We start from the raw sequence: 26,879 nt of genomic DNA on the forward strand, positions 1-26,879 counted from the left end.
AATACTTTTAATTTCCATGCACTACACAGCTGAGAATAAATGCCCTATTATTAGATCTAGAGGAGTCAGGATGCAGACAGCTGGGGGAGGGAGGGTGAGTTCCATTTATATTAGTCACTCTAGGACTTTATTCTGCCCTGAATTACAGAGGGTGTGCATCTGTGGATTTCCTCTACTTCCTACTGTGTGATGTGAGGTGCAGGCATGCTCAGTAGCTTATGCCTACCACTCCTATCTCAGTAACAGTGCCTACAATACTAAGAGACTGGTTGCATCAGAAGCAGAGCTGGAAAGCCATCTTTGCTAGCTGCTGAGAGTGAGAGAAACAGCTGAACCTTAGGACATCCACAGACTGTCTGACCGAAAACAATGTGAGTATCCCTTGTCATAGGAGTTTAATGAAAATGAGCTGCAGTCTGAGAACGAAGGTTTAGTATGTCTGGAGGGAAGGAGTTTGGCTAAAGCAGCGTCAAAGCACTGTCCATCAGGTGTGGTGCTGAAACTCTGAATACTCAGCTGTGAATGGGCGTGTTTCTTACTTCACAAAGAAATGATAGCAGCATGGCTTTAAGCTGGCTGAGATCCCTTTTGAAGCAAGGCTGGGCTCGGGGATTGTGTATTGTGATTTGTCACAGATTCAGTTTCACATCTGTGAATATGTGTTTACAATTATATTCCCCTAAATGCTCGCTCTACGGAAGCGCAATACTGTGGCTGGAAAGTTCACTGCTGTTTCTGATATATGAAAAGTTGCTTTTTTGGGTTTTGGAGAAATGGCCAAGTAGTACGCTGTTGTTTTCAAAACCAAGTACAAATTAACTCTTACTATGAATGTATCTTTTTATGTTTAATTTTATGTGGTGTGTGGGTGCGGTGAAAGGCTGGCTACGTGAATAAGGCATCTGAAGCTACTTTAACATTGGTGTGGCTGGCTGTCACATGAAAACTACATGGCATCTGTGTGAATCAGTGTCAGACTCTGAGGAGCATTTGCTGGGTGTGAGACCTCTTTTGTGTATTTTAGAGATCCAAAGTTTGTGTAAGACACTGTCAAAGTCTAATCAGTCTGCTGTGGCTCTTAAACGATGGGAACTCTGCTATGGCTGGCTGTGCAGTTTTTCCAGTTGTTGGACAGCAGTGAAGAGAATTACTAACATGTTTCCAATTCAAAATAGTGCTGACACCAACCAGTCAAAATGCTGGGCCAAATCCTCAGGCAGTGTAAATCAGCACAGTTCTGTACATCACAATGGAACAATGCTGATTTATACCAGCTGAGGATCTGGACCTTTGTCCTCGCTATCTGGTGCAATATGATAATATATTAGATATAAAATAATTTCAACTCAATTGTATTCAGCATCCATCTGTTTCTGTGCAGCAGTAGATGACAGTAACCCATCACTTCAGAATTATTTTATTACACCTTTAAATAGCTGTCCATGTCTTTAGCTGTGGTTTAAATGGCAGCATTAATTTGCTCTTTTAGACAACAGTAAAACCTATGTAGTTAATAGTTACTCTGGAAAAACATTGGTGTAAATGAGAATCTGACCCATGTAGTTTAGATAACTAGATTCTGAAATGCATCCTTTGATAACAGCCTATAACAATCTACATGGGGAAAAGAAATGTGATGAAAGAGGGCATTTCAAACAAGAAGACAAAGGTATAACAAGATCCAGTGGCTGGACGTTGAAGCTGAACAGGTTTAGCCTCGAAATAAGGTGCAAATTTTTAACAATGATGGTAATTTACTGTTGTAACAGCTTACCTAGGGTTGTGGTGGATTCTCCATCACCAGCAATTTTTGAATCAAGATTGGATGTTTTTCTAAAGGATCTGCTCTAATTCAAACAGGGATTAATTCAGGGAAGTTCTATGACTTGTATTCTACTGATGGTCAGACCAAATTATCACAATTGTCCTATCTTGCCTTATAATCTATGAATCTATTAACATGATTGCATAAATGTTCATTTATGACCAGTCGGTGCAAACCAGCTGCAAACATCTCAGAAGTCTAAAAAAGTCAAATAATTCTAATCCTATATAACATAAGCAGGGGGGGAAACATAGGGCCAGATCCTCAGATGGATCCTACTGGTATAGAAGTGAATGGAGCTATGCTGATTATTGTAAATAAAAAGTTGTGTCCTATTGTAAACTATTTCAATACCAAATTTTTAAAAAATTACATCCAGAATCTCATTCTGAGATCTAGAATTTTTTTTCATTTGCTTATTCACCTATTAAAATATCAGAAAACAAGCTTTTATCTACAACATCCAGAATGTCTCCAAGCCAAGGAATTGCTTTCTGAAAAATGCCTTGGCTTAATGTGCACCCCTGAACTTCTCCAAATGGTTTGGAGTTTGCCAGCTCATTGTGTGCGATTGGTGCTGTTGCCTACTTGTGTCTATATCAGGAGTCAGAGGATGCTGTCAAATACTTTGACTGTATGTGAGCTGTTCTTCGATGATTAATGCAACAGTTCCCTGCTGCAGAATGATCATCTAAACTATTCAAACAAGAAACAGTTTTTCATACTATCTTTGGATTACTAGTGTGGATTCATAACACATTTTTTAATTAAAAACAGAAAGGTTGATTCAATATAAGTATGCCTGGGTCTTTTCTAGAAAAGCTTGCATAAGTTTCTTTGTTGATCTAGGGAAAAACGGAAACCTTTTTATTTTTTTTTTTGTTTTGTTTTTTGGTGGGATAATCTTTCAACACACTAATCGTACAAAACCAGGATAAATAAGCAACTTGCTATTATGCAGATATTGATGTATTCAGTTGATTTCTGTTTCTCTATTAAATGGATGTACAGAAAAGGAATTTAAAACTCCTTGATGAATGTCACCACTATCCAACTTTGAGTTGTTGATGAATGCCACAAGGTAAAAGTGTGTTAACTAACAACCTATAGCAACAACTAATGGTGTTCATCAACTTGCAACAGTTTATTGCTAGTGAACACCAAATACCAGGAAATGATTTCTTTTCATCTTGTTGTAGAGCACCATAAACATCCATAGCACTTCAGACACTTGTAAGAAGACAAAGAGATGGCTCCTGAGGGCTTGTCTTCACATACAGCTTTAGTGAAGATGCTACTATGCTGATGGGAGAGCTGCTCCCGTTGGTGCCGTTAATCCACCTCCCCAAGGGGGTAGCTCTGTCGATGGGAGAAGTTCTCTCAGCAACATAGCGATGGCTACACAGGGGGTTAGGTCAGTTATAACTACTGTGGATTTTTCACACCCTTGAGCAATGTAGTTAGACTGATATATGTCTAGTGTACAACTGGGTTCAGTGACTTCAGTAGAGCTATGCTGATTTACACCAGTTGGGAATCTGGCCTCATGTGAGATTACCGTCTGAGTGGTACAATACAAATGATAAAGAAGCAGGCTGAAAAGTGGGAGCAAACCTTATTGAGGAGAGGGTCAGTACTGAGAAGTTAATTGAAAGAAGCGGGTTTAAAAGGAGGGATTTGAAGGAAGAGCAGGACTCGCTTCTTGCTTGAGAAGAGGGGGATACTGTTCCAAGCATAAGGGTAAGAAGTGAACTGAGATTGGGCGGGGGGGAGGGGTTTGAGTGTTACCTCTTGGGGGTTGTTTCAAGTAGAAGGAGAAAATGATGATGGCATCAGGTATGTCTTTGATGCAACTCTGTTTATATACAAAGAATGAACAAACAGGAGGCAGTTTGTTTGCTCACAGTTCCAAGCCTCTCTCCAATGAGCACCCTGGCCAAAAAGCTCTCTCACAGTGTGACACTGCTGATGGGCTCATGGGTGAGGAGCTTGAAAAATTGCTGTACATTTCTCTGTTTTACTGTGGCAATTGGGAGAACAGCTTTGTTATGAGGGTTCTATGGGCTATTCTATATGTACATGAATAAATTATACCCAGAGGTGGTACTTTGAAGTGGACACTGAGAGAGAGACTGTTCTTTTTATGGTTGGACTGAGGAGAAACTGAGTCAGATGCATGTGTGGTGCCATGACCTGCTGCAGGGGGGCATCCCAGTCTGGCTGTCTTCTTATGCTCTCTCTCTTAGCTTTCTCTCAGGTTCATGTTACAAGGGCTTCTCTTGCTGTTTCCTGGGCTTTTCACTCATCTGGCTGTTTCTGACTCAAACATGCACATACAGCAGCAATAACAATCAGTCCCAAGACCCTGTGTTTGTGTTCAGTCAAGTCTTTTGGTGGTGGCTTCCAGCTATCACTAACCAAAAGGGCATTTAATTGCACACTCATTTAGCCTGAATGGAAGGCAGACAATGTGCCCAACAATTTCACTGAGCTTTGTGATCACCCATAGATCAAAGCCAAGCTTGCTAGATGTCTGTCACCCAACCTCCAGGAGAGAGCACTGGGTAAGAGAAAATGCAGGTGAACAGGGCCGGCCCACAACATTTTGGCTCTTGAGGCGGGGAGCTCAAATGACCCTTCGCTTGGGCCAAAACTTTGAAAGGTCTCAATTCTGCCTTCTTCCTGTTCTACTCCTCTCATGGTACTGCTCTGCTACCTACCCCAATAAAGGAGAGCTAACAACTTAAAATGCCTTGTTCAAAAATTTAAAGTAACACTTAACTTTCAAACGCCTGAACAGCAAATGTAACTTTTCTTGTCTGCATTGTAAACACTGGCATTTTTATCTTTTTGAATAATCAACCTTCTTGGTTGCAAAGATTTGAACTATTTCCTGCTGAAGGTCCACAGTCTGGGCAAGCTTATGCTCTATTGAGATGATTGCAAGGCCACCCAGCCTGTCCTGTGTCATTGGGGAGCTAAGATGTGTTTTTATTAACTTCAGCTTGGAGAAGCTGCGTTCTCCGCTGGCAACTGTTACAGGAAGCATTAGAAGTATGCGCAGAGAAACAAAAGCATTTGGAAAGAGGGTGGTCATCTTATTTGTGCACATATATTCCAGAACAGCCTTTGGAGTTGATCCAGCTGAAACGTATCTTGAAAGGGCTTTCAGTTCATCACCTAAATCACTCGCATCAATATTGCGCATGTCATCATGTGTCACCATGTGGTGACTGCAAGCTCTGGGGCCATTTGAAGAGCTGTATTATTTGAATGGGCTTAACTCCATCTGGCTTAGGAGCAGCTCCCTTTTCTATCTGCTCTTTTATCCAGGCAGTGGAGCCACTGAATGAACAGATTTGAAGAAGTGGATGTTGTAAAGCAGGTGGGTTCTGTAAAATATCATGTAACTTAATGGAACCGTGAAGAAGGGCTACCCGAGTGCTTGTGGAACTAGTACTGAGATGGAGAGACAGCACATCCAGAAAGAGGAACAAGGTGGTGACTGCCCCCTGCTCCGCCAATGATTTTTGAATTACTGTAGAAGCAAATGTATGTTATCCCTGTTGCTGTCCTGTGGATCCAACTCAACCCTGACTAGGAGACAGCAATTCTAGGAGTGAGAGAATATTGTCTTCAGGCCCAGTTGGTACTTGACTGTAGCATTCATGCAGGGTTCATGCACTTGGCAACATTCAGGGCACACCCGGAGTGTTGTGTAGGAGCAGTGCACACACGGCTCCTCTCAAGGGCATGAACCTTGGAATCTCGCCCAGATGACATGAACCGTGGGAAGCCTCCCAGGACTGGGCTCAAGGCCTGAGAGCAAGGAATGCGGTAGATAGAAATTGGTAAATAAGAATATTATACAAAGCCAGTGTATTCCTTTTATCTGTTGGAGTATGTAATGCGCGGGGGGAGAGAGAGAAATAAAGGAGAGGGTGGAAAAGCTGACAGGCAGACCAGGCCATCGGCAGACTAGCCTGCTTGCTTGCTTAAAGCCTTGTCCTGTCTTGTATTTGAACCGCAACACTTGACCTTCCTGAGACTCATCACAGTTGTCAATTAGCCCCAATTAACCGAGATTTTCTCCTTAATGTTGTGGTTGCTTTTCCTCTGGTGCCTGTATGAAGCCCGCTAAGCTCTTTTCACATAACCCATTGAACAAGCACAAGATGATGGCCACCTTAGAAAAGCTAACTACTCAGTTCAGGCAACCATATGTTTTCTGCACACAGTAGTAATTTACTGAGAGATCTGACTGTACATTTAAAACTGTTTTGTTATTTGCAATTACATCATCACTTCTGTACTGGATGAAATAATTAGAATGGACTTCATCACTCTAATATTCCTGTCCAAATAATTGGAAATATTTGAACAAGTTTCTCACTTTTTCCAGATGCAATATTTAAAGGAAAATATGTGGGAAAGAGGTGTCTTTTTTTTAGTCTCAACCAAACGAGGCAGAAATCTGGTTTACAGATTGTATGCTAATGAAAGCAACAGACTTACCTCTGCCAGAATCAAACAGAAGCATCACTGAGGCATCACTGAGTGAATTCTTCTGGAAAGCGTTGAGATTCTCTATGAGTATGTTTTGGGAGGTCAGAAGGGCATTATTTCAAGAAACATCTCTGAACTTTTAAATATAAATGGCACCTTTGAATGCATTCTAATGTGTTGCAGTATCTTATAAACGTAGGCCAGTTAGCCCAGTGGATTTATGCACTAACCCTGCATAGCTGTATAGCTGGGTTCAAATCTCTATATTGTCTTGAGCTAGGCCATGTCTACACTATGGTGCCGTGCTGTGGTCAGCACACAGGGAGAACACACACATGCAGCCAAACACCTAACAAACTCTAGATAATCTCCTTCTAACTGGCTAAAAGCCCCCATCTCACTGAATTACTGGGGTTTGCTTGTTTCGAAGCCTCTGTTTGCAGTGGGAATACAGCACTGTCTCACTAATGGAGAGTGCAGGCGTTTCATACAGCAGTAACCATGCATGTGCAAGGGGGAAAGTGACAAAGGAGAAGAAAATCCTAGTGATGCCAAATGCTGCAAACTGAAATAGGCAGGAATTGCTTCAAGAGGTAGGTGCATTTCAGCAGGCAGAGAGAAGGGTGGTAGCCACTTGGACGATGGTTCAAAGTAAGCACTGCAGCAGTGTGGAGCCTCAGCAGGGGAGCGTTTTGGCACAAATCACTGGGCAAGCAAGTGCCACAAAGGGAGCAAAGAAAGAGGGATCCCTAAGAGACCGAACCCCATATGAGCTCCGTTGTGCACAGAGGAGTCCATCCACTGTTACACCCCTCCACATGGTACAGCTTACTCCACTTGATGTGGGCTGTTGCAGAGAAGAGAGGATGAGGCCATAGCCCCGCTTCTTACCTACCCCTTCACGGCTTCAGAAAAACAAGTGAGGGGGCAGAGTGACTGCAACTATGTCTGGCAGGCCAGATTTTTAAGTGCTCAGCATCCCACAGTTCCCACTGTGATACTTGTGGCTTAATTTTCAAAAGAACTCAACATCCAGTGTACACCTAACATGCCGAACTCTTTGGAAAATCTCACCACTGATTTAGCTGTCTAAATGAGAGAGGAGCTATAGATGTGTAGGGAGCAGGGGGCATGACGACATAGCTCCTTAGGTCTCCCCACAACTCCTGTGCATCCACAAAAGGGCTAGGCAGGATCTGGTCCTGCAGAAGGACTCAGGGGGAAGCCAACAAAATCCAGAAAGACCAAATTGCCCTAGTATACATTGAAATTTTGAGTTGCACAGTGTGCATAAATTCCAGCTTTTTATATATACACAGACTCAGTAATGATTTCCTAGAAATAACTAATTAATTGTGCCTAGAACCACTTATTCTCTACTTCCAAAGGTTAATGGATAGAAATTCCATTTATTCACTTACATTCAAATACTAAAATAACTGTTCTTTATGACTCTGGCCTTAGACAGGGAAGGGCCTTAATTACAGCATGCTACAGCTGGGCAAAGGCAATGCTGTGTGCAAGTATTTGCCCTATCTGCTACCACAACCCATCTCTGTGTGCGATTTAATGCATGAAAAGACTGCAAACATGGACAAAAATCTTTTGCCCATAACATTTGAAGTTTCACAAATGTAGTTCTAGGGTTGGGTTTTTATTGCTGACTTCTGTCACAGACTCAGTTCAGAGTCTGGCTTAGCACAGAGGTCGGCACTGAACATTTCTGTTACCTCTCTGTGGGATAAAGAGGTCAAAAAAGTAGTAGTTAAAAATGTGTGGGTTTTTTTTTTTTAAGTGCTGTTTGGAGGCTGGTCTGTGGGAAAGCTTCCTGCATTTGCTGCTAGATTGGCTGCGGTGTTATACCAATAAAATAAAAACCAGCAGGATCTTATCAAAGGGGATACGGCAAAATGCCACATTTATTGTGAATACAGAAAGAATCATAATAAGCAGTTAGTTATAGCTATAACATTCCATTCAATTTCATATTTATTCACACATTCATTCATACACACACATACACACACACACATACACGTTCTGCAAGGTTGTTATCATAGTTACCAGCCTTAGAGTTGCTCATGCCAAGCCACTGGCCAGGTGGCCTGGACATGAGGAGGGAGCAGGGCCTCGTCAGATGCACATCTGATGCTCCTGGAAGTTGGTTTGCAGAATCAGACCCCAAAGTTCTCACTTTCTAGAATCCATTTTTATAGGAATTTCTTCCTATGCCAGTCTATGGGAATTGCTTCATCATGCTGTTGCTGAATCAATCAGCAGATGGCACATTCCTGATGGCTCCGTGCTGCCAGATGTTATCTTGTTCTTCGGTTCTCCCATCCGAGGCTGTTGGGTGGATTCCAGTCTGCCCTCTGGAGGTCCTCTGGTTATTTCCACTTGACGCCTTCTTCGGCCGATCGACACTGGATTCTTAGGCTGGCACCTCCCTGATCATTCATTTATTATCCACACTAAGCATCCATCCACATACATCCTCTATCTCTATTTTAATCACAATTGTTAACAAAGCGAGATAAATACAAAAAAAGGGCAGGGAGTCTTTGTGTGCTGTTTCTGTTGTTAAAAAGTATCACTTTGAGTCTCTCTCTGTGTGAGTAGTTGTTGTTACAAAGTATTGCTTTGAGAACAGACTCTGTTTTTTGATGTACTAACACAATTAGCAGCTTGCAAGTTTCACACAGAGCGGGAGAGAAACAGTAAAAACAAGAGACCAAAAACCAAGAGACCTCTTAATTAGTAATGCCCTGGAATTTAAACTATGGGGAATCAAACTCGTTTATGATTTTAATACAGAACTTCTTTAATATGATCCAACATAATAATCTGTGGGATTTTCTTTCTCTCCTTCGAATACTTTGGCAGCATCCAGCCCCGGCACTTTACAAAGTCACAAACAAGTCTGGGGGTGGGGGACCAAAGGGGAAATCCCACTCGAGGCCAGGATTTAGACAGACACACACAGAAAGCAAACTAATCACCTAAACCTGTAAGGTGCTGAAAACCTACTGGCACTGACTTCAGTTAGCATTGACAGTGCTGAGCACCTCAATGGAGGTAGCTCAACATCTTTCAAGATGAGGTCTAATGTAGTATAAGTCTCCTACAGACACAAAGTACACGGACCTACCCATTGTTAAAAGGTGGAAAGAATAATACACGAGTACGTATCAAGAACTAGAAATACTAGTGAATAAACACAACTATGACGTAGCTGGCATCACAGAGACTTGGTGGGATAATACAAATTACTGGAATAGTCATATAGAACTATTCCAGTCAGTTGTATTATCCCACCAAGTCTGTGTGATGCCAACTCTGTCAGAGTGCAGCTTGCTCAGAAAGGACAGGCAGGGAAAAAAGGGCGGGCATTGCCTTGTATATCAAAGATGTATACACTTGCACTGAGGTTGGAAACAGGAGACAGAATTGTTGAAAGTCTCTGATAACAGGGGCAAAAAACAAGGGTGATGTCATGGTATGGGCCTACTACAGACCACCTAACCAGGAAGAAGGGATGAATGAGGTTTTTTTTAAACAACTAACAAAATCATCCAAAGCACAGGACTTGGTGGTGATGAGGGATTGCAGCTACCCAGACATCAGTTGGGAAAATAATACAGCATGGCACAGACTATTCAACAAGTTTTTGGAATGCACTGGAGACAATATTTTTATTTTAGAAGGTGGAGAAAGCAACTAGGTGAGAGACTGTTCTAGATTTGACTTTAACAAAATGGAAGGAACTGACTGAGAATTTGAAAGTGGAAGGCAGCTTGGGTGAAAGTGGTCATGAAATGATATTGTTCATGATTCTGAAGAATGGTAGGAGAGAAAACAGCAGAATAAACATAATGGATTTCAAGAGAGTAGACTTTACAAAACTCAAAGTTAGAAAGTAAGATCCAATGGGAAGCAAGTCTAAGGGGAAAAACAGTTTTGAGAGAATTGGCAATTTTTCAAAGAGACATTATTAAGGACATAAAAGCAAACTATCCCACTGTGTAGGAAAGATAGGAAGTATGGCAAGAGACCATTGTGGCTTATTCAGGAGATCTTCAATCATCTGAAACTCAAAAAAGAGTGGACACTAGGTCAAAAAAGTGGACACTAGGTCAAATTACAAAGGATGAATATTAAAAGAACAAAACCAGCATGTGGGGACAAAATTTGAAAGGCCAAGGTGCAAAATGAGATTAAACTAGCTAGAGTCATAAAGAGTAACAAGAAATATATACAAACAACTATATTAGAAGCAAGAGGAAGACAAAAGACAGTGTAGGCCCATTATTCAATCTGGAGGGGCAATAATGAAAAATGTGGAAATGGCAGACATGCACAATGACTCTTTTGTTTCAGCTTTCACCAAGAATACTCAAAGGGCTAACTGAGGAGATATCTGAGCCATTAGCCATTTTCAAAAAACTCATGGAAGATGGGAGAGGTTCCAGAGAACTGGAAGAGAGCAAATGTAGTGCCAATCTATAAAAAAGGGAATAAGGACAACTTGGAGAATTACAAACCAGGCAGCTTTCAGTACCCAGAAAGATAATGGAGCAAACAATCAACTTGCAAACACCTAGAAGATAATAAGGTGGTAAGTAACAGTCAGCATGGATTTATCAAGAACAAATCATGTCAAACCAACCTAACAGCTTCCTTTGGCAGAATAACAACTCTTGTGGCTAGGGACAAAGCGGTAATGTGGTATATCTTGACTTTTGTAAGGCTTTGAATACTGTCTCACATAACCGTCTCATCCACAAATGGGAAATATAGCCTACTTGGCACTACTATACATGGGTTCACAACTGGTTGGAAAACCATTCCCAGAGAGTAGTTATCAATGGTTTGCAGTCAAGCTGGAAGGACATATTGAATGCAGTCCCTCAGGAATCAGTCCTGGGTCCAGTTCTGTTCAATATCTTCTTAAATGATTTAGATTGGGGTACCCAACCTACGACCTGTGGGCTGTACACAGCCCACCAGAGCATTTCATAAGGCCCACAGTCTACTTCAACACAGTATATTAATGGCCAGTTCATTAGCACTTTATCATTGTGTTTACATCATTTTAGTTTACACAAGTGCGTAAATAGACAATAGTGTACATAGATTGTTTCTGTCTAAATAATACAAAACAAGCTGAACTTAAAGTCACCTATATTGATTTATATTTTAAATCTTATTAAAATAGGTAGAATCTGTTTGGTCCACAGAAGTTTGTGCTTTGGTTTATTTGGCCCTCCTATATAGTAAGGTTGGGCACCACTGATTTAGATAACGGTATGGAGAGTACATTTATAAAGTTTGCAGACGATACCAAGCTGGGAGAGGTTGCAAGTGCTTTGGAGGATAGGATTAAAATTCAAAATGATCTGGACAAACTGGAGAAATGGTCTGAACTAAATAGGATGAAGTTCAATAAGGACAAATGCAAAGTACTCCACTTAGGAAGGAACAATCAGTTTCACACACAAAAATGGGAAATGACTGCCTAGGAAGGAGCACTGTAAAAGGGGATCTGGGGTCCATAGTGAATCACAAGCTAAACATGAGTCCCCAGTGTGACCCTGTTTCAAAAAAAGCGAATATCATTCTGGGACATATTAGCAGAAGTATTGAAAGCAAGCATGAAGAAGTAATTCTTCCTCTCTACTCTGTTTTGATAAAGCCTCAGTTGGAATATTGTGTCCAGTTCTGGGCACCACATTTCAGGAAAGATGTGGACAAACTCAAATATCCAGAGGAGAGCAACAAAAATGATAAAAGATTTAGAAAACATGGCCTATGAGGAAAGATTGAAAAAATGGGTCTGTTTAGTCTGGAGAAGATAAGACTGAGAGGGGAACATAAGTCTAACAGTTTCTACCATTCTGGTAGCTTTTTTGACTACTGTTGCACATTGAGCAGATGTTCTCAGAGGACTATCCACAACGACTCCAAGATCTCTTTCGTGAGTGATAATAGAAAGTTTGGACCTCATCATTTTGTGTGTATTGTTAGGATTATGCCTTCCAGTGTGCACTACTTTGCATTTATCGACACTGAATTTCATCTGCCATTTTGTTGCCCAGTCACCCAGTTTTAGAACATCCCTTTGCAAGTCTCCACAGTCAGTTTTGGACTTAACTATCTTGAGTAATTTTGTATAATTTACAACGTTTGCCACCTCACTGTTTACTCCTATTTCCAGATAATTTATGAATATGTTGAACAGCACAGGTCCCAGGACAGACCCTTGGGGGACCCCACCATTTACCTCTTTCCATTGTGAAAACCAACCATTTATTCATACCATTTGTTTCCTATTTTTAACCAGTTACTGATCCATAAGAGGACATTTCCTCTTATCCCATGACTATGACTGCTTACTTTGCTTAAGAGCCTTTGATATGGGACCTCATCAAAGACCTTATGAAAGTGCAAGTGATATTCTGGATCACTCTTGCCCACATGCTTGTTTACCCCCGCATATAATTCGAACAGATTGGTGAGGCATGATTTCCCTTTAGAAAAGCCACGTTAATTCTTCCCCTACATATCACATGCATCTATGTGTCTGATAATTCTGTTCTTTCTATTGTTTCAACCAGTTTGCCTGGTACTTAAGGTAGGTTTACCGATCTGTAATTTCCAGGATTGCCTCTGGAGCCTTTTTTGAAAATTGGCATTACATTAGCTGCCTTCCAGTCATCTGGTACAGAGGCTGATTTAAGCAATAGGTTAGCAGTTATGCAATTTCATATGTGAGTTCCTTCAGAACCCTTGGTGAATAACAGTTGGTCCTGGTGGCTCGTTACTGTTTAATTTATCAATTTGTTCTAAAACCTCCTCTATTGACATCTCCTCTAAAAAGAATGACTCAGGTATTGGAATCTCTCACATCCTCTGCAGTAAAGATTGATGCTAAGAATTCATTTGGCTTCTCCGCAACAGCCTCTTCCTCCTTGAGTGCTCCTTTAGCACCTTGATCGTCCAGTGGCCCCACTGGTTGTTTGACAGGCTTCCTGCTTCTAATGTACTTACATGTTTGCTGTTAGTTTTAGTCTTTTTGCTAGTTGCTCTTCAAATTTGTTGGCCTGCCTAATTATAATTTTACACTATTAAATAGGGATGATTGTAGTGTTGAAAGAAAAATTTAAATATTCTCAGTGGGAGTGGCATACTCTACACTGAGGAGCAAATCTACTCCAGATTCATCCAAGATCAGCATCCTGCTTATAATAGCATTCAAACCCATTTGTAGGCAAGACTAACACAATAAGATGTTTAATGATTAGAAAGTGAAGTTTTACTCCATATTTAAGGACTTACCTACTGTATCTTAATGTTGACGTTAGCAGAGACAGAAAACATAAACTTTTAGCTGTACATAACTGGTTTATCCAGGCTGGTTTTAAAGGTGAAAAGTAGCCATCAGCCATGAATTCTCTTGGAAGACTATTGTACAGCTATCAGGTTTCACTCCCAGTACATTTTAAGGGGTTTTGCCATAGCTATGGTTTCTTCAGTATTCCACCCACTTATATATTGAAAAGACTCATGCAAGAAGTCTTATTGTTTCCAAATGTTAGGAACTAATAGAAAAGGGATAGGTAAGACAAAAATATCATTATGCCCCCGTATAATGATATTTTTGTCTTACCTATCCCTTTTCTATTAGTTCCTAACATTTGGATGCATGGTGCACCCATATCTTGAAAACTGCATGCAGTTCTGATCATTCTTTCTCAGAAAAGATATTAGAATTGGAAAAAATATGGAGAACGGCAGGAAAAATTATTAGTGGTATGAAACAGCTTCCATATAAAGAGAGACTAAAAAGACTGGGACTGTTCAGTTAAGAAAAGGCATGATTATGAGGGGATATGACAGAGGTCTACAAAGTCCTGACTGGAGTGGAGAAAGTGACTAGGAAGTGTTATTTACCCCTTCACATAACACATGAACCACATGTCACCTAATGAAATTAATAGGCAGCAGTTTTAAAACAAATATAAGTAAGTACTTCACACAATGCACAGACAACCTATGGAACCTGTTGCCAGGAGATGCTGTGAAGACCAAAACTATAATTGGGTTAAAAAAAGAATTAGACAAGTTCATAGAGGATAGATCCATCAATGGCTGTTAGCCAGGATGGCAGGGATGCACCCCCATGCTCTGGGTGTCCCAAAGCCTCTGAATGACAGAAGCTGGGAGTGGATGGCAGAATGGATCACCCAAATATTTCCCTTTCCTGTTCATTCCCTCTGAAGCATCTGGCGCAAGCCACTGTTAAAAGACAGGATATTGGGCTACATTGACCACTGGTGGACCCAGTATGGCTATTCTTATGTACTATAAGTTAGTTTTGATCATTTGAAAACAGCAAGCAATAGTAAAGCAGCACAGAGTCTGCTTTATGACTAGCATTCGGTGGAAGAAAGCAGAGTTCAAATTAGATAATTTTGACCTGGTGAAGAGTTTATGAGGAATCTAGCAATGAAGATTAAAGATTCCATGACACTTTTATTAAAAAGTTAGCAGTTTTCCCTGGAGACTTTGGCCAAAACTACCTTCCTTCACTGTGCAGTGGTCCGTTCACAGGTTAAAGAAACTATTTCCTAACTCTCTCTTTTATTTAGCACTTTTCATCCCTATATTTCAAAGTGGTGTACAAAGGAAGTAAGTATCATTAGCTGGCTACAACGCCAAACCCAAAGGGATATGGATGTGTTTCAGTAAATTTGTACACTATGATATGTACACAAATGTACACAAGTCCTTAAAGGGTCTTTGAGAAAAAGATTTACATAAAGGGAAATAGTTATTTCTATTATTCTCCTTTTGTACCTCTTGGAAGCTGATTTTGCATGTTGCTTATAGAACATTATACATAAGTGGCAAAGATCTTGGTGTAATGATTTCATGATCTCTAACAATGTTTCTAAGATTCATGTCAGGAAAAAAGATCAGATAAATTAGGGACTCTTACACTCCAGACACTGGTAGAGAAATATTGTAAGCAGAGGCTGATATTAACAATTTCTTGTGTGAGTGGGAGCAAAGGTGGGAGTGTAGACACATAACTCACTGCAACATGCCAGCACCAAGTTTCTTTTGATAGCTACATAGGCCGATCATCGAACAGAATCTGTGCCAGAAGTGTTTCCCAGACAGTGAGTCACTGATTGACTGTGACATTCATTATTTTCATAGCGGCGTCTTGTTATCCTGCAGATGGTGTACCTTAGAAATTGCCTTTCATTGTAACTTGCAGATGGTAACTTGTCCTTATTCAGAGCTTTGGTAAACCTGGGTTCTAAGAGTCCCAACTTCTTCTGAGATTGCTTGATTACAGTTCTTAAATGCTCTCCAGCCATCACGCTTTAGCTACAGCCTCTGAGTGATGGAACATTATCAGAATAATTCCTCATGAAAGTTGCATCCTCTGCTTTGATATTTTTGTGGTTGCACTGAACAACGAATCTGTGTAGAGGCTGTAATCCTCCATTCTGAGCCTCTAGAACTTCTGTTAATATGTTACAGCTGGCAGTGGTGACAGTATAAACAGAAGTGCTGTGGTTCTCTGTCAGACAGAGCCCGGGAAAATCTTTCACTCTTAGCTGCTATTTCACTCATTTGGTCAAAACTGAATAGTAATTCTTCTTGGGTGTCTCCCAAGAGAAAATGCAATAGTTAATTCCACTCCTTAGTATGGTATGAGGCTGGTTGTGGGGTACAGAGTTAGAAGTATATTCAGTTGTGGTCCAGGCAATGGTGAGATTGGGGTGAGAGCCTAGTCTATTCCACAAGCCAGGGATACTTCTGAAATTTCAGACAAGTACTTGCTCTCTGCTGTCCTTCCCAGTCCTCCAAGCCTGGAATCAGTTTTTAGTGATTGTCAGATTGGATCAGAAACTGGGGCCCATTTTGTCCAATATCCTGTTTCTGATAGTGGCCAGCACAAGAGTCTTCAAAGTAGGATGCAAGAACCCCACAGTAGGCAGATGTGGGATCATCTGTCCTCCAGTAAGTTCTTGTCTTAACCCCTAATTGTTAGAAATTGGCTTAAGCCTTGAAGCATGAGGTTTCTATCCCTTCCAAAATATTTTTCATTAAATATTTAAACCCTGGATATTTGTGTTATGCATATAAATATCCAGTCCTTCTTGGAATCGAAGTTCTTGGCCTCAGCAACATCCTGTATCAGAGAGTTCCACCGTTAAGTGTTGAGTGAAAAAATATTTATTTTTATCCTTTTTTGAATTTGCCACCTTTCAGTCTCATTGAATGTTCCCTTGGTGACCTGTCCCAATGCTAACCCCAGGGGCCTGAGTAGGTTTCTGATAAGATGAGAGAATATGGCTTGAAGCCTTCATCGAGGGTAAAAACTGGGAGCTTCAAGAAGTGTGGCTGCAGGAATTTAAAAGCTGAACCCAATAGCATAAGTACTGAATGCTTGTTTAATGTCATCAGCATCATTGTTATAATAATGAAATGTAGCTTAATGAAATGTAGGTTCCCTTCTCCTGTGGCGAGGACCTCTGGCAGTCTGGGTTGGTCATCTAGTTATGTGTGTTATGCATGTCCATTACCTTGACTTCCATGGGGCTCCATCTGGGTGCAAAGTCTCTCCATGGAAATTGGTGCAGAACTGAAGCCTAGAGAAACCAGAACCCAGCTGAGTTTCTCAGGGTGATTTCTTGTGGATTGGGATTTGGGATAAAAGCTTTGAATATATGGTCTGCTTCACTGAGGCACATGTTTTGTATAGGCTGATATCCTGTGCAAACAGTGAACAAAGCATGATGCTTCAGAGGAAACCTTAAATGTTGTCCATAGCCCATTGTGTCCCCATATCTTTTCTCTTCTCCGGCTCACTAGTAACTTCAGTTTTCTTTTTTAAGGGCAATACTTCCGTGTGTGTGTGTGTGTTTGCATCAGGCAGAGCTCACTGATTGATCTAATGAATCTCAGAATATATTTGTAGCTTCTTGCCTGGACACTCCCAGCCAACATACAAACATGCACTGAGTGTCTGTGTGTTGAGTAGCCCTGGGTCAGCAACTCTGACCCTAGCAACCTGCTTGTTACACCACTGCCATAATTATTACTGGCCCAGTGACCCCAGAGCTGTCTGCCTGAAATATCCAGCCCTCTCCTGGACTACACAGAGAAATAATAAGGTTCCTTTGCACCTTTAAAGAGTCAAAAGCACATTACAGCTTATTACTCTAACTGGGGTAAATACAGCCTTCCCTTCAAGCACAGCACTGAGTTGGCTTATTATAAAAATAAACCAAGTTTATTAACAAAAGGACGTAGCTTAAGTGATACCAAATAGAACAAATACAGTTAGAAAGGGTTACAAACAAAAGTAAAAATACGCTTTCTAATGGCAAAGACTTACCTTCAGCAACTTGCAATCTTTGTTCAAGGCAGTTTTCTCACCAGTCTTCTATTCCCAAAGGCCTCAACCCTCCTGGTTGAAGGAACTATCTTTCTCAGCCTGCAAGAGCTCTGGGCCTTTGTATCCGTCAAGTGATGGAGGCCAACATGATTTCTTCTCTTTCCTTATATCTCCCAAACTTACTATTTTGTCTCCAGAGTCTAGGTAACTTCATGCTGTTCTTTTCTTCCTGTGGACTTACCGTCCCCCTGCAGTTCGTGTGTAAATGGAGCTTCTATTGTTTTTGGTCACACCTTACTTAATTTTACTGGAGATGCGTAGATAGCTGCCTTCCCTCCTGTATGAGAGGGAACCTGTTTCTCTTCCTTTGTCTGGTAACAGACTCTAAAGCACAATATCAGTGAGTATTCAAAATTTCTCATATAGTGTTAATCCCTATATTTGATAGTGATATGAAATGCCAATGTGTTATTAGCTTTCATAAAAGACTTGAATTGACACACTTTTTATAATACAGTAACATTGTCTGCAAGCAGTTGATTCAATTGCTTATCATTGAGGTTCAGACCCCAGAAGAGGCTATTTTCCACACTCGCTAGGTTGATGGCTTTGTTTATCTTTTAAGTAAATGTACCTTCATTGTCTCTGCCTGAGGATCAGGCTGGTCAGACAAACAAATACACGTTCCTTTGTCTAGGACAGACTGGGTTTAGGCACTGCTTGCCAAACATATTTTAAGACCATAGTTCTAATATAGAGCCATAACTCTCTGTGCACTCCTTGTACTTTCATTACCCAAGAATATTAATGACCAGTCAATTAGTAGTTTTCCAATGATATATGACATGCCACCTTTTGGATCTCTATCATGACAACAGTGTTGGTGTAGTGAGTGTGTCAGGCTTGACAAGTTGCTGACAGAGACAAGTGAACCATCAATGGTTCCTTTCTGTCACAGACACACATTAACCCACAGCTGCATTGCACAACATGCAGTCTCACTGATACCAAATGAATTGCATGGGGATGCAAGTTGGTGCCAAATTTGGCCCCATATCTTCAAATCAGACCAGTGGGAAAAGTTATAGATCACTCCAAAGGGTGGGATTGGAGGGGGAAAACTCCCCAAGGACTGTGGATTCTCAGTGGATCAGTAGCTACTGGACCTCTATTGATTTAGAGGGCCCTTTTGGGCATCAGGAATCCCTGTTTAGCTCCGACAGGCATTGGTGTGTGGAGCTCTTCAGGAATAAAAAAGATTTATCTCAATGAGTTTGTCCCTTACTTAGCACAGAAAAAGAAGAGAGTTTTTTTCTCTCTCACACACACATGCTAATGGATTCTATAAACCTGCAGGGTGTTATATTTATAAATACAAATGGACTCAGTAAAGAGCTGCTCTTAGCTATCTTAAAACTCTGAAGTTTCCTATAATTTAAAAGATTAAAAAGAGCAATACATTTAATCTCCTGGAGGTTACATGTTAAGATGTAAATGTACCATTTAAAATGTGTGAGATCCCACGGTGAGAATATATTCAGTGCTTAAACCAACACCTATGCCTAACAGCATGCAGATATCTTCAGATTGTCACAGTTTTTAATGATGGGTGCTTTGTGCAAATGTGTACAGACAAGTAGCAATTAAGACACTTCTGGGCTGCTCTGCAAGAGCTGTTCAACATATGGACACTGTGACTCAAAGCAGGTTCCACTTGATTACTGAGTGTTTTGCTGTATCCTTGGAAATAAAATCTTGAGTGTTTTTTTTTTCTTCTAGAATATCTTTAGCAAAAGGAGTGTTCATTTGACCATCTCTGAATGGTTAATCAGAAAAGTGACTAAATTTGTGAAAACAAATGTGCATGTTTAGGGCCTGATCTAAACTCCACTAAAGTCAATGGCCATTGTTTCATTAACTTCAGTGGGGTTTGGATCAGGTTCTTATAGCAGTGATCCCTAATCAACACCTCTTTAAGATGGTTAATTGCATTTCCAGTATGGATCAAATTGAGTCATCTGCTTCATATTAGATGCCCAATGCAGCCATAGCCCCAAAACACTTATGTTTGGAGAGAACCACATTACCAACTTTAATGGCAGGAAACTTTAACAAATATTTTAGATTACTGAAGCATCTCTCTGACATTATGGGCCAGGTCCTCAAATGGGTGTAAATCTGAGTTGCTTTATTGACTGCACTGGAGCTACATCAGTTTACACCAGCGGGGAGTCTGGGCTGCTGTAATAAGAACTCTGAAGAACTATTATTATTTAAACTCTAATGTTAAAGAAGGGAGAAGGGGGTTCAAGGATTACATATTGTATATATCCAGCACCCTCCTCCTCCACCAGGCTTCCATGAGCTAAAAGTGAGGTCGGAATTTGATTTGTAAGTGGCTGGGATTCTGAGAAGGAAGCCACTTAGAAAGAACCAGTGGAGTGAATGTTGGGAGAGGGTGTCTAGGATGCAAGACAGGTGCGAAGATCCTGTATGACAGGCGAAATCAGTGTAATAATTCTATGTAGCTTTGAGGAGAAGACCACAACAGAGAGAGAGAGAGGTCTGGCAAAGCAGGGGCAGGTAGTTGAGAGGGAGGCTTATCTGATGATTTTATCAAGTTACTTGCTTTCCCATTGTAGTTCATTCCAAATTACATTATACTGTCTTGGCAGGTGTCACCAGGTGGCACTGTTACACGTAATCTTCCAAGTTCTTTTCTGCAGAGTGTGAGCAAATGTTTAGTCTTGGGAAGACATGCTGAGTTGTTAGTTTTGTCATGCAAAGTTCTGTGTTGAGGCAATGACCCTTGGGGAGGGAGCTGTGTGACAGCTGGAGAATTTGTTCTCTGTCTAGGTCTCTGATCAGTCTCAGGTCTTGAGCTGGAGTTGCTCTCTGGGAAGTGGGCACTGGTATTAGGCTGAGATTCTGAGAAGAAAGGATTGCTCATATGCTATCTGACCAGCTGTGTTCCTGGACTGAGGTATGTGCGTAAATAAAACAAATTACACACAAAATATACTCAGACTCCATATCATGAATTTCTCCTCCCATGGGAAGTTGACTTGGCCCTGGTCTACACTACGAGTTTAGGTCAAATTTAGCAGTGTTAGGTCGATTTAACTCTGCACCTGTCCACATGACCAAGCCTGTTTTGTCTATTTAAAGGGCTCTTAAAATTGATTTCTGTACTCCCCAGCGAGGGGAGTAACACTAAAATCGACCTCGCTAGGTCGAATTTGGGGTTGTGTGGACGCAATTCGATGGTATTGGCCTCCGGGAGCTATCCCAGAGTGCTCCATTGTGACCGCTCTGGACAGCACTCTCAACTCAGATGCACTGGCCAGGTAGACAGGAAAAGTCCCAGGAACTTTTAAATTTCATTTCCTGTTTGGCCAGCATGGCAAGCTGATTAGCACAGGTGACCATGCAGAGCTCATCAGCACAGGTGACCATGAAGTCCCAGAATCGCAAAAGAGCTCCAGCATGGACCGAACAGGAGGTACTGGATCTGATCGCTGTATGGGGAGAAGCATCTGTGCAGGCAGAACTCCGTTCCGAAAGAAGAAATGCCAATATTTTTTCCAAATCTCCAAGGGCATGATGGACAGAGGCTACAACAGGGACACATAACAGTGCCGCGTGAAAGTTAAGGAGCTGAGGCAAGCCTACCAAAAAACAAAGATGCAAACGGTCGCTCCAGTCAGAGCCCCATACATGCGACTTCTATGATGAGCTGCATGCAATTCTAGGGGGAGCCCCTACCACTTCCCCACCACTGTCCATGGACACCTGCAAAGGGGGAGTCTCACGCAACAGAGATGAGGATTTTGGGGACTAGGAGGAGGATAGTGCACAACAGGAAAGCAGAGAAACCTTTCTTCCCGACAGCCAGGAACTGTTTATCACCCTGGAGCCTATACCCTCCCAAGGTGGGTTTCTGGACCATGAAGCCGGAGAAGGCACCTCTGGTGAGCGTACCTTTTGTAACTATAATATAGGGTTTAAAAGCAAATGTTTTAATGATTAATTTCTCCTGAAGACTTGGGATGCATTCGTGGCCAGTATAGCTTCTGGAAAAGTCTGCTAACATGTCTGGGGTGGAGCAGAAATCCTCCAAGGACATCTCCATGAAGCTCTCCTGGAGGTACTCTCTCTGTTAGCCTCAGGAGATGATATCATTCATGGTCACCTGGTTGAAATATGGGAAATTTGTTTACGGGGACATTCAGAGATGCTCAATCCTGCTGGGCTGTTTGCCTTTGGCAGAAAAAAAATCTTTTCCACTGTTAGCCAGGCGGTGTGGGGAGGCCCGTTCATGCTGAGCTGTTCGCGTTTGGTGGACAGGGATCTTCCCTGATACTAGCCATGCAGTGGGGGTGGGGCGGGCGGGGGGGTGAAGCGATCATTCCAGAGAATTGGGTGGGGGGAGGGTTGCGTTGTGCTGCACATTCACCCTAAAACCACAGCCCCTCCTTTTAAATGGCCAACCCAACTGGCTTTGCTTGGTATGGGAAAGGAGGGCACTGCTGTTTGAAACCGGTCCCATATGTTATGAAGGTTGAAGAAACCGAAACCCTTTGACTTACCATGGCTGCCTGCAAGCCGAATTCTGTTGCCCAGTCGAGCGTGTGTGATGTCTCTCACCAAACTGGCAGGCACTCAATATAAGAGGCAAAATGCGACCTTGTACCAAAAGCACATGTGCTATGTAATATGAATCGCTTGATTCAGTGTGAAATAGTCTTTCCTTTGTTCTCTAAAATATATCTTTTTAAATACTACTCTCCCTTTTTTTCCTCCCACAGCTGAAAATGTTTCCACGCTCCCCCTGTCATCTCCATCCCAGAGGCTAGCACAGATTAGAAGGCGAAAAAAACACACTTGTGATGAAAGGTTCTCAGAGCTCATGCAGTCCTCCCACACTGAAAAAGCTCAGCAGAATGCGTGGAGGCAAACAATGGCAGAGTCCAGGAAAGCGTTAAATGAACGCAATGAGAGGAGGCAGGAGCGCGATGAAAGGAGGCAGAAGACGATGCTGAGTCTAATGGGGGAGCAAACTGACATGCTCAGGCATCTGGTGGAGCTGCAGGAAAGGCAGCAGGAGCAGAGACCGCCACTGCAGCCCCTGTATAACCACCTGCCCTCCTCCCCAATTTCCATATCCTCCTCACCCAGATGCCCAAGAATGTGGGGGGGGAGGGAGGCTATGGGCACCCAGCCACTCCACCCCAGAGGATTGCCCAAGTAACAGAAGGCTCGCAATCAATAAGTTTTGAACTGTAGTGTGGCCTTGTCCTTCCTGCCTCCCCTCATCCACCACCCCACCCGGTACTTCCCTTCTCACCCACCCCTGCTGGACTACCTTGCTAATTTTCCCCCTATTTGTGTGATGAATTAATAAAGAATGCATGATTTTAAAACAATAACGACTTTTTTGCCTCTGAAAGTGGTGATCAAAGGGGGGAGTTGCTTGGCTTACAGGGAAGCAGAGTCAACTAAGGGGGCGGGTTTTCATCAAGGAGAAACAAACAGAACTGTCACACCATAGCCTGGCCAGTTATGAAACTGGTTTTCAAAGCTTCTCTGATGCGCAGAGCGCTCAGCTGTGCTCTTCTAATCACCCTGGTGTCTGGCTGCACGTAATTGGCCACCAGACGATTTGCTTCAACCTCCCACCCCACCATAAACGTCTCCCCTTTACTCTCACAGATATTGTAGAGCACACAGTAAATAGCAATAACAATGGGAATATTGGTTTCGCTGAGGTCTAACCGAGTCAGTAAACTGTGTCAGCGAGCTTTTAAACGTCCAAATGCACATTCTACCACCATTCTGCACTTGCTCATCCTATAGTTGAACTGCTCCTTACTGCTGTCCAGGGTGCCTGTGTATGGCTTCATAAACCATGGCATTAAGGGGTAGGCTGGGTCCCCAAGAATAACTGTAGGCATTTCAACATCCCCAATGGTAATTTTCTGGTCTGGGAAGTAAGTTCCTTCTTGCTGCTGTTCAAACAGACCAGAGCTCCTGAAGATGCGAGCGTCATGCACTTTTTCCGGTTATCCCATGTTGATGTGGGTTAAAAGTCCCAAGTGATTCACCAGTGCTTGCAGCACCATTGAAAAGTACCTCTTGCGGTTTACATACTGGCTGCCAAGGTGGTCCAGTCCCAAGATAGGGATATGCATTCGTCTATCGCCCCACCACAGTTAGGGAACCTCATTGCAGCAAAGCCATCCACTATGACCTGCACATTTCCAAGAGTCACTACCCTTGATGGCAGCAGCTCAGTGATTGCGTTGGCTACTTGGATCACAGCAGCCCCCACAGTAGATTTGCCCACTCCAAATTGATTCCCCACTGATCAGTAGCTGTTTGGTGTTGCAAGCTTCCAGAGGGCTATCACCACTTGCTTCTCAACTGTGAGGGCTGCTCTCATCTTGGTATTCTTGCGCTTCAGGGCAGGGGAAAGCAAGTCACAAAGTTCCATGAAAGTGCCCTTACGCATGCGAAAGTTTCACAGCCACTGGGAATCATACTGCAACACTATGCCATCCCACCAGTCTGTGCTTGTTTCCTGGGCCCAGAACTGGCATTCCACTGCATGAACCTGCCCCATTACCACCATGATGTTCAAATTGCCAGGGCCCGTGCTTTGAGAGAAGTCTGTGTCCATGTCCTCATCACTATCGTGATCGCACTGACCTCGCCTGCTTTTTCAGATTCTGCACACGCTGCAGGATAATGTGCAAGGTGTTTGCAATGCTCACAACAGCAGCGGTGAGCTGAGTCAGCTCCATGCTTGCCGTGGTATGGCGTCTGCGGGAGAGCAAGGTTGCAGCAGAAGTGGTGGATGACGACGGATGCCATGAGAATAGCTATTTATACAAAACAATGAGAGGACCTGCAAGGTGGATTCATGGCACCAGGAGAGCAGAGTTGCAGCAGAAGCGGTGGATGATGATGATGGTTAGCAGTCCTACTGCACCGTCTACTGACAGCAGTATGGCATCTCCACGGAAAAAAGGCGCGAAACGATTGTCTGCTGTTGCTTTCATGGAAGGAGGGGCGACTGACGACATGTACCCAAAACCACCCACGACAATGTTTTTGCCCCATTGGGAGCTCAACCCAGAATTCCAATGGGCAGCGGAGACCGCGGGAACTGTGGGATAGCTACCCACAGTGCAATGCTCCAAAAGTTGACGCTAGCCACGGTAGTGAGGACGCACTCCGCCGACTTAATGTGCTTACTGTGGACATATGCAATCGGCTGTATAAAATCGATTTCTAAAAATCGACTTCTATAAGATCAACCTAATTTCGTAGTGTAGACGTACCCTTGGAAAGCCCCAGACATCAGCCTCTTCCCTCTGCAGAGCAGTAGCATGTGTCAGAATGGGACACTGGTACCAGAAGAAGGGACAATGATACATTTATTTTTATTTGAAAGTTCCAATGAACGCCCAAGGTTTAAAACTTCTAGAAATGAGTGTGAAAGCTTGCCTTCTGTAAATGCCTGTGGCTGAGATTTAAAAGAATTTATAGGGAGAAATAAAGGATGATTTTAACTGAAAAGAGTTTTAATAGCCAGACTAAACCAAATTAAAATTGTTCTGCCAGTTCCATGGCCACTAAAATGTGCAATCTCAGCATGATACAAAGGGAAACCCACATATCTTTGCATTGTTTAAATGGTGACTATGGATCAAGGGAGACTTAAAACCTTGTAGGGGAATTTTTGCAACCCCAGGGATTGTGAATATTTTTCTGATTTTGATGGTTTAAAATTAAAAAAGACCTTCTGATCAGGAAATAATGACTGATGGATATGTTCTCAGAAGATGGCACTTCCTGGTTTAAATTTAATAAATAGGCATAAATGGGTAAAAATCCACATAATCCTCTTCTGTTCCAGTGATCATCCCAGAGCGTAATGAATGTCTTTCCTTCCCTGGTGTTTTCCAATTTGGTTCACAAAACAGAGTTACTCTGGGGTTATTTCTTCTAAATGCTTTAAAGATTGACCTTTTAAAAGAAGTTTAAGAATTCCTCCCACTTCCTGAAAATGTCTTCTCTCAAGGATGCCAAAGTACTTTGAAATAAAACAGTATGTGGAAAGCCCTTAAATGCTGTTATGCTGAGAAGGGGGAGGGTTGCCTCAAGCTGGTGTGGTGGTTCATCACTCTTCTTGCACCTGGAACCATGGTAGGCTCTTTGCAGAACTTATGGTTAACATAGGGCAAATGAAAAACAAAGTGGTTGGAGAAGAGAGGCCAAGGGTTATAATAACAAAAGCTGAAATAACCATCAGAATATCCTTCCCATCTAGTTAAGGTACTGGATTCGGACTCAAGACATCCAAGTTCATTTCCAAACTTTGTCAAAGACTTCCTGTGTGACGTTGGCCAAGTCCTTTAAACTATCTGTAACTTGGTTCCCTATCATTTAAGTGGGAACAATACTATTTCCTTTGTACATCTTATCTATTTAGATTGTAAACTTTTCCAGGCAGGGACCATCTCTTATTGTGTGTCTGTACAGTGCCTAGCGTAGTACAAACTAACTTATGATAATTGTGGTTGCTGAGACAGTTAAGCACTCATCTTGGTTCGACTTAATCTGACATTTTTACTCTCTCATCTCTCTCATACATGGGTACAACACAGTATAACCTCTCCAAGTTGGCCCATGGGCCCTACCAAATTCACTGTCCATTTTGGTCAATTTCACAGTCAGAGGATTTAAAAAATTGTAAACTTCATGATTTCAGCTATTTAAATCTGAAATTTCAGAGTGTTGTAATTGTAGGGGTTCTAGCCCAAAAAGGAGTTTTGGAGGGGGTCACAAGGTTATTGTAGGGGGTGTTGGGGTTCTGCTACCCTTACTTCTGCACTGCTGCAGATGGCAGCGCTGCCTTCAGAGCTGGACAGTGGAGAGTGGTGGCTGCTGGCCGGGAGCCCAGCTTTGAAGGCAGAGCTGCCGCCAGCAGAAGTAAGAATGGCATGTTATAGTATTGCCACCCTTCCTTCTGTGCTGCTGGCTGCAGAGCTGGGCCCCCACTAGCCGCCATTCTCTTCCTTCCCAGCTCTGAAGGCAGCACAGAAGTAAGGGTGGCAATACCACGAT

At 42.3% G+C, this 26,879-nt stretch overlaps 1 protein-coding gene across 1 annotated transcript in view; it reads left to right on the plus strand.

Annotated features, from left to right (window-relative positions):
- Positions 1-211: 211 nt before the first annotated feature.
- Positions 212-26,879, plus strand: part of LOC102938917 (vesicle-associated membrane protein 2) — a 91,498-nt gene continuing 64,830 nt past the window's right edge. The window contains exon 1 of the mRNA XM_037909662.2: positions 212-371. Coding sequence (XP_037765590.1) covers positions 370-371 — 2 coding nt within the window. The 5' untranslated portion in view covers positions 212-369. The remainder of the gene's footprint in view (positions 372-26,879) is intronic.

Source organism: Chelonia mydas, chromosome 9 (assembly GCF_015237465.2).
Source record: "Chelonia mydas isolate rCheMyd1 chromosome 9, rCheMyd1.pri.v2, whole genome shotgun sequence".
Classification (NCBI taxonomy): Eukaryota; Metazoa; Chordata; order Testudines; family Cheloniidae; genus Chelonia; species Chelonia mydas.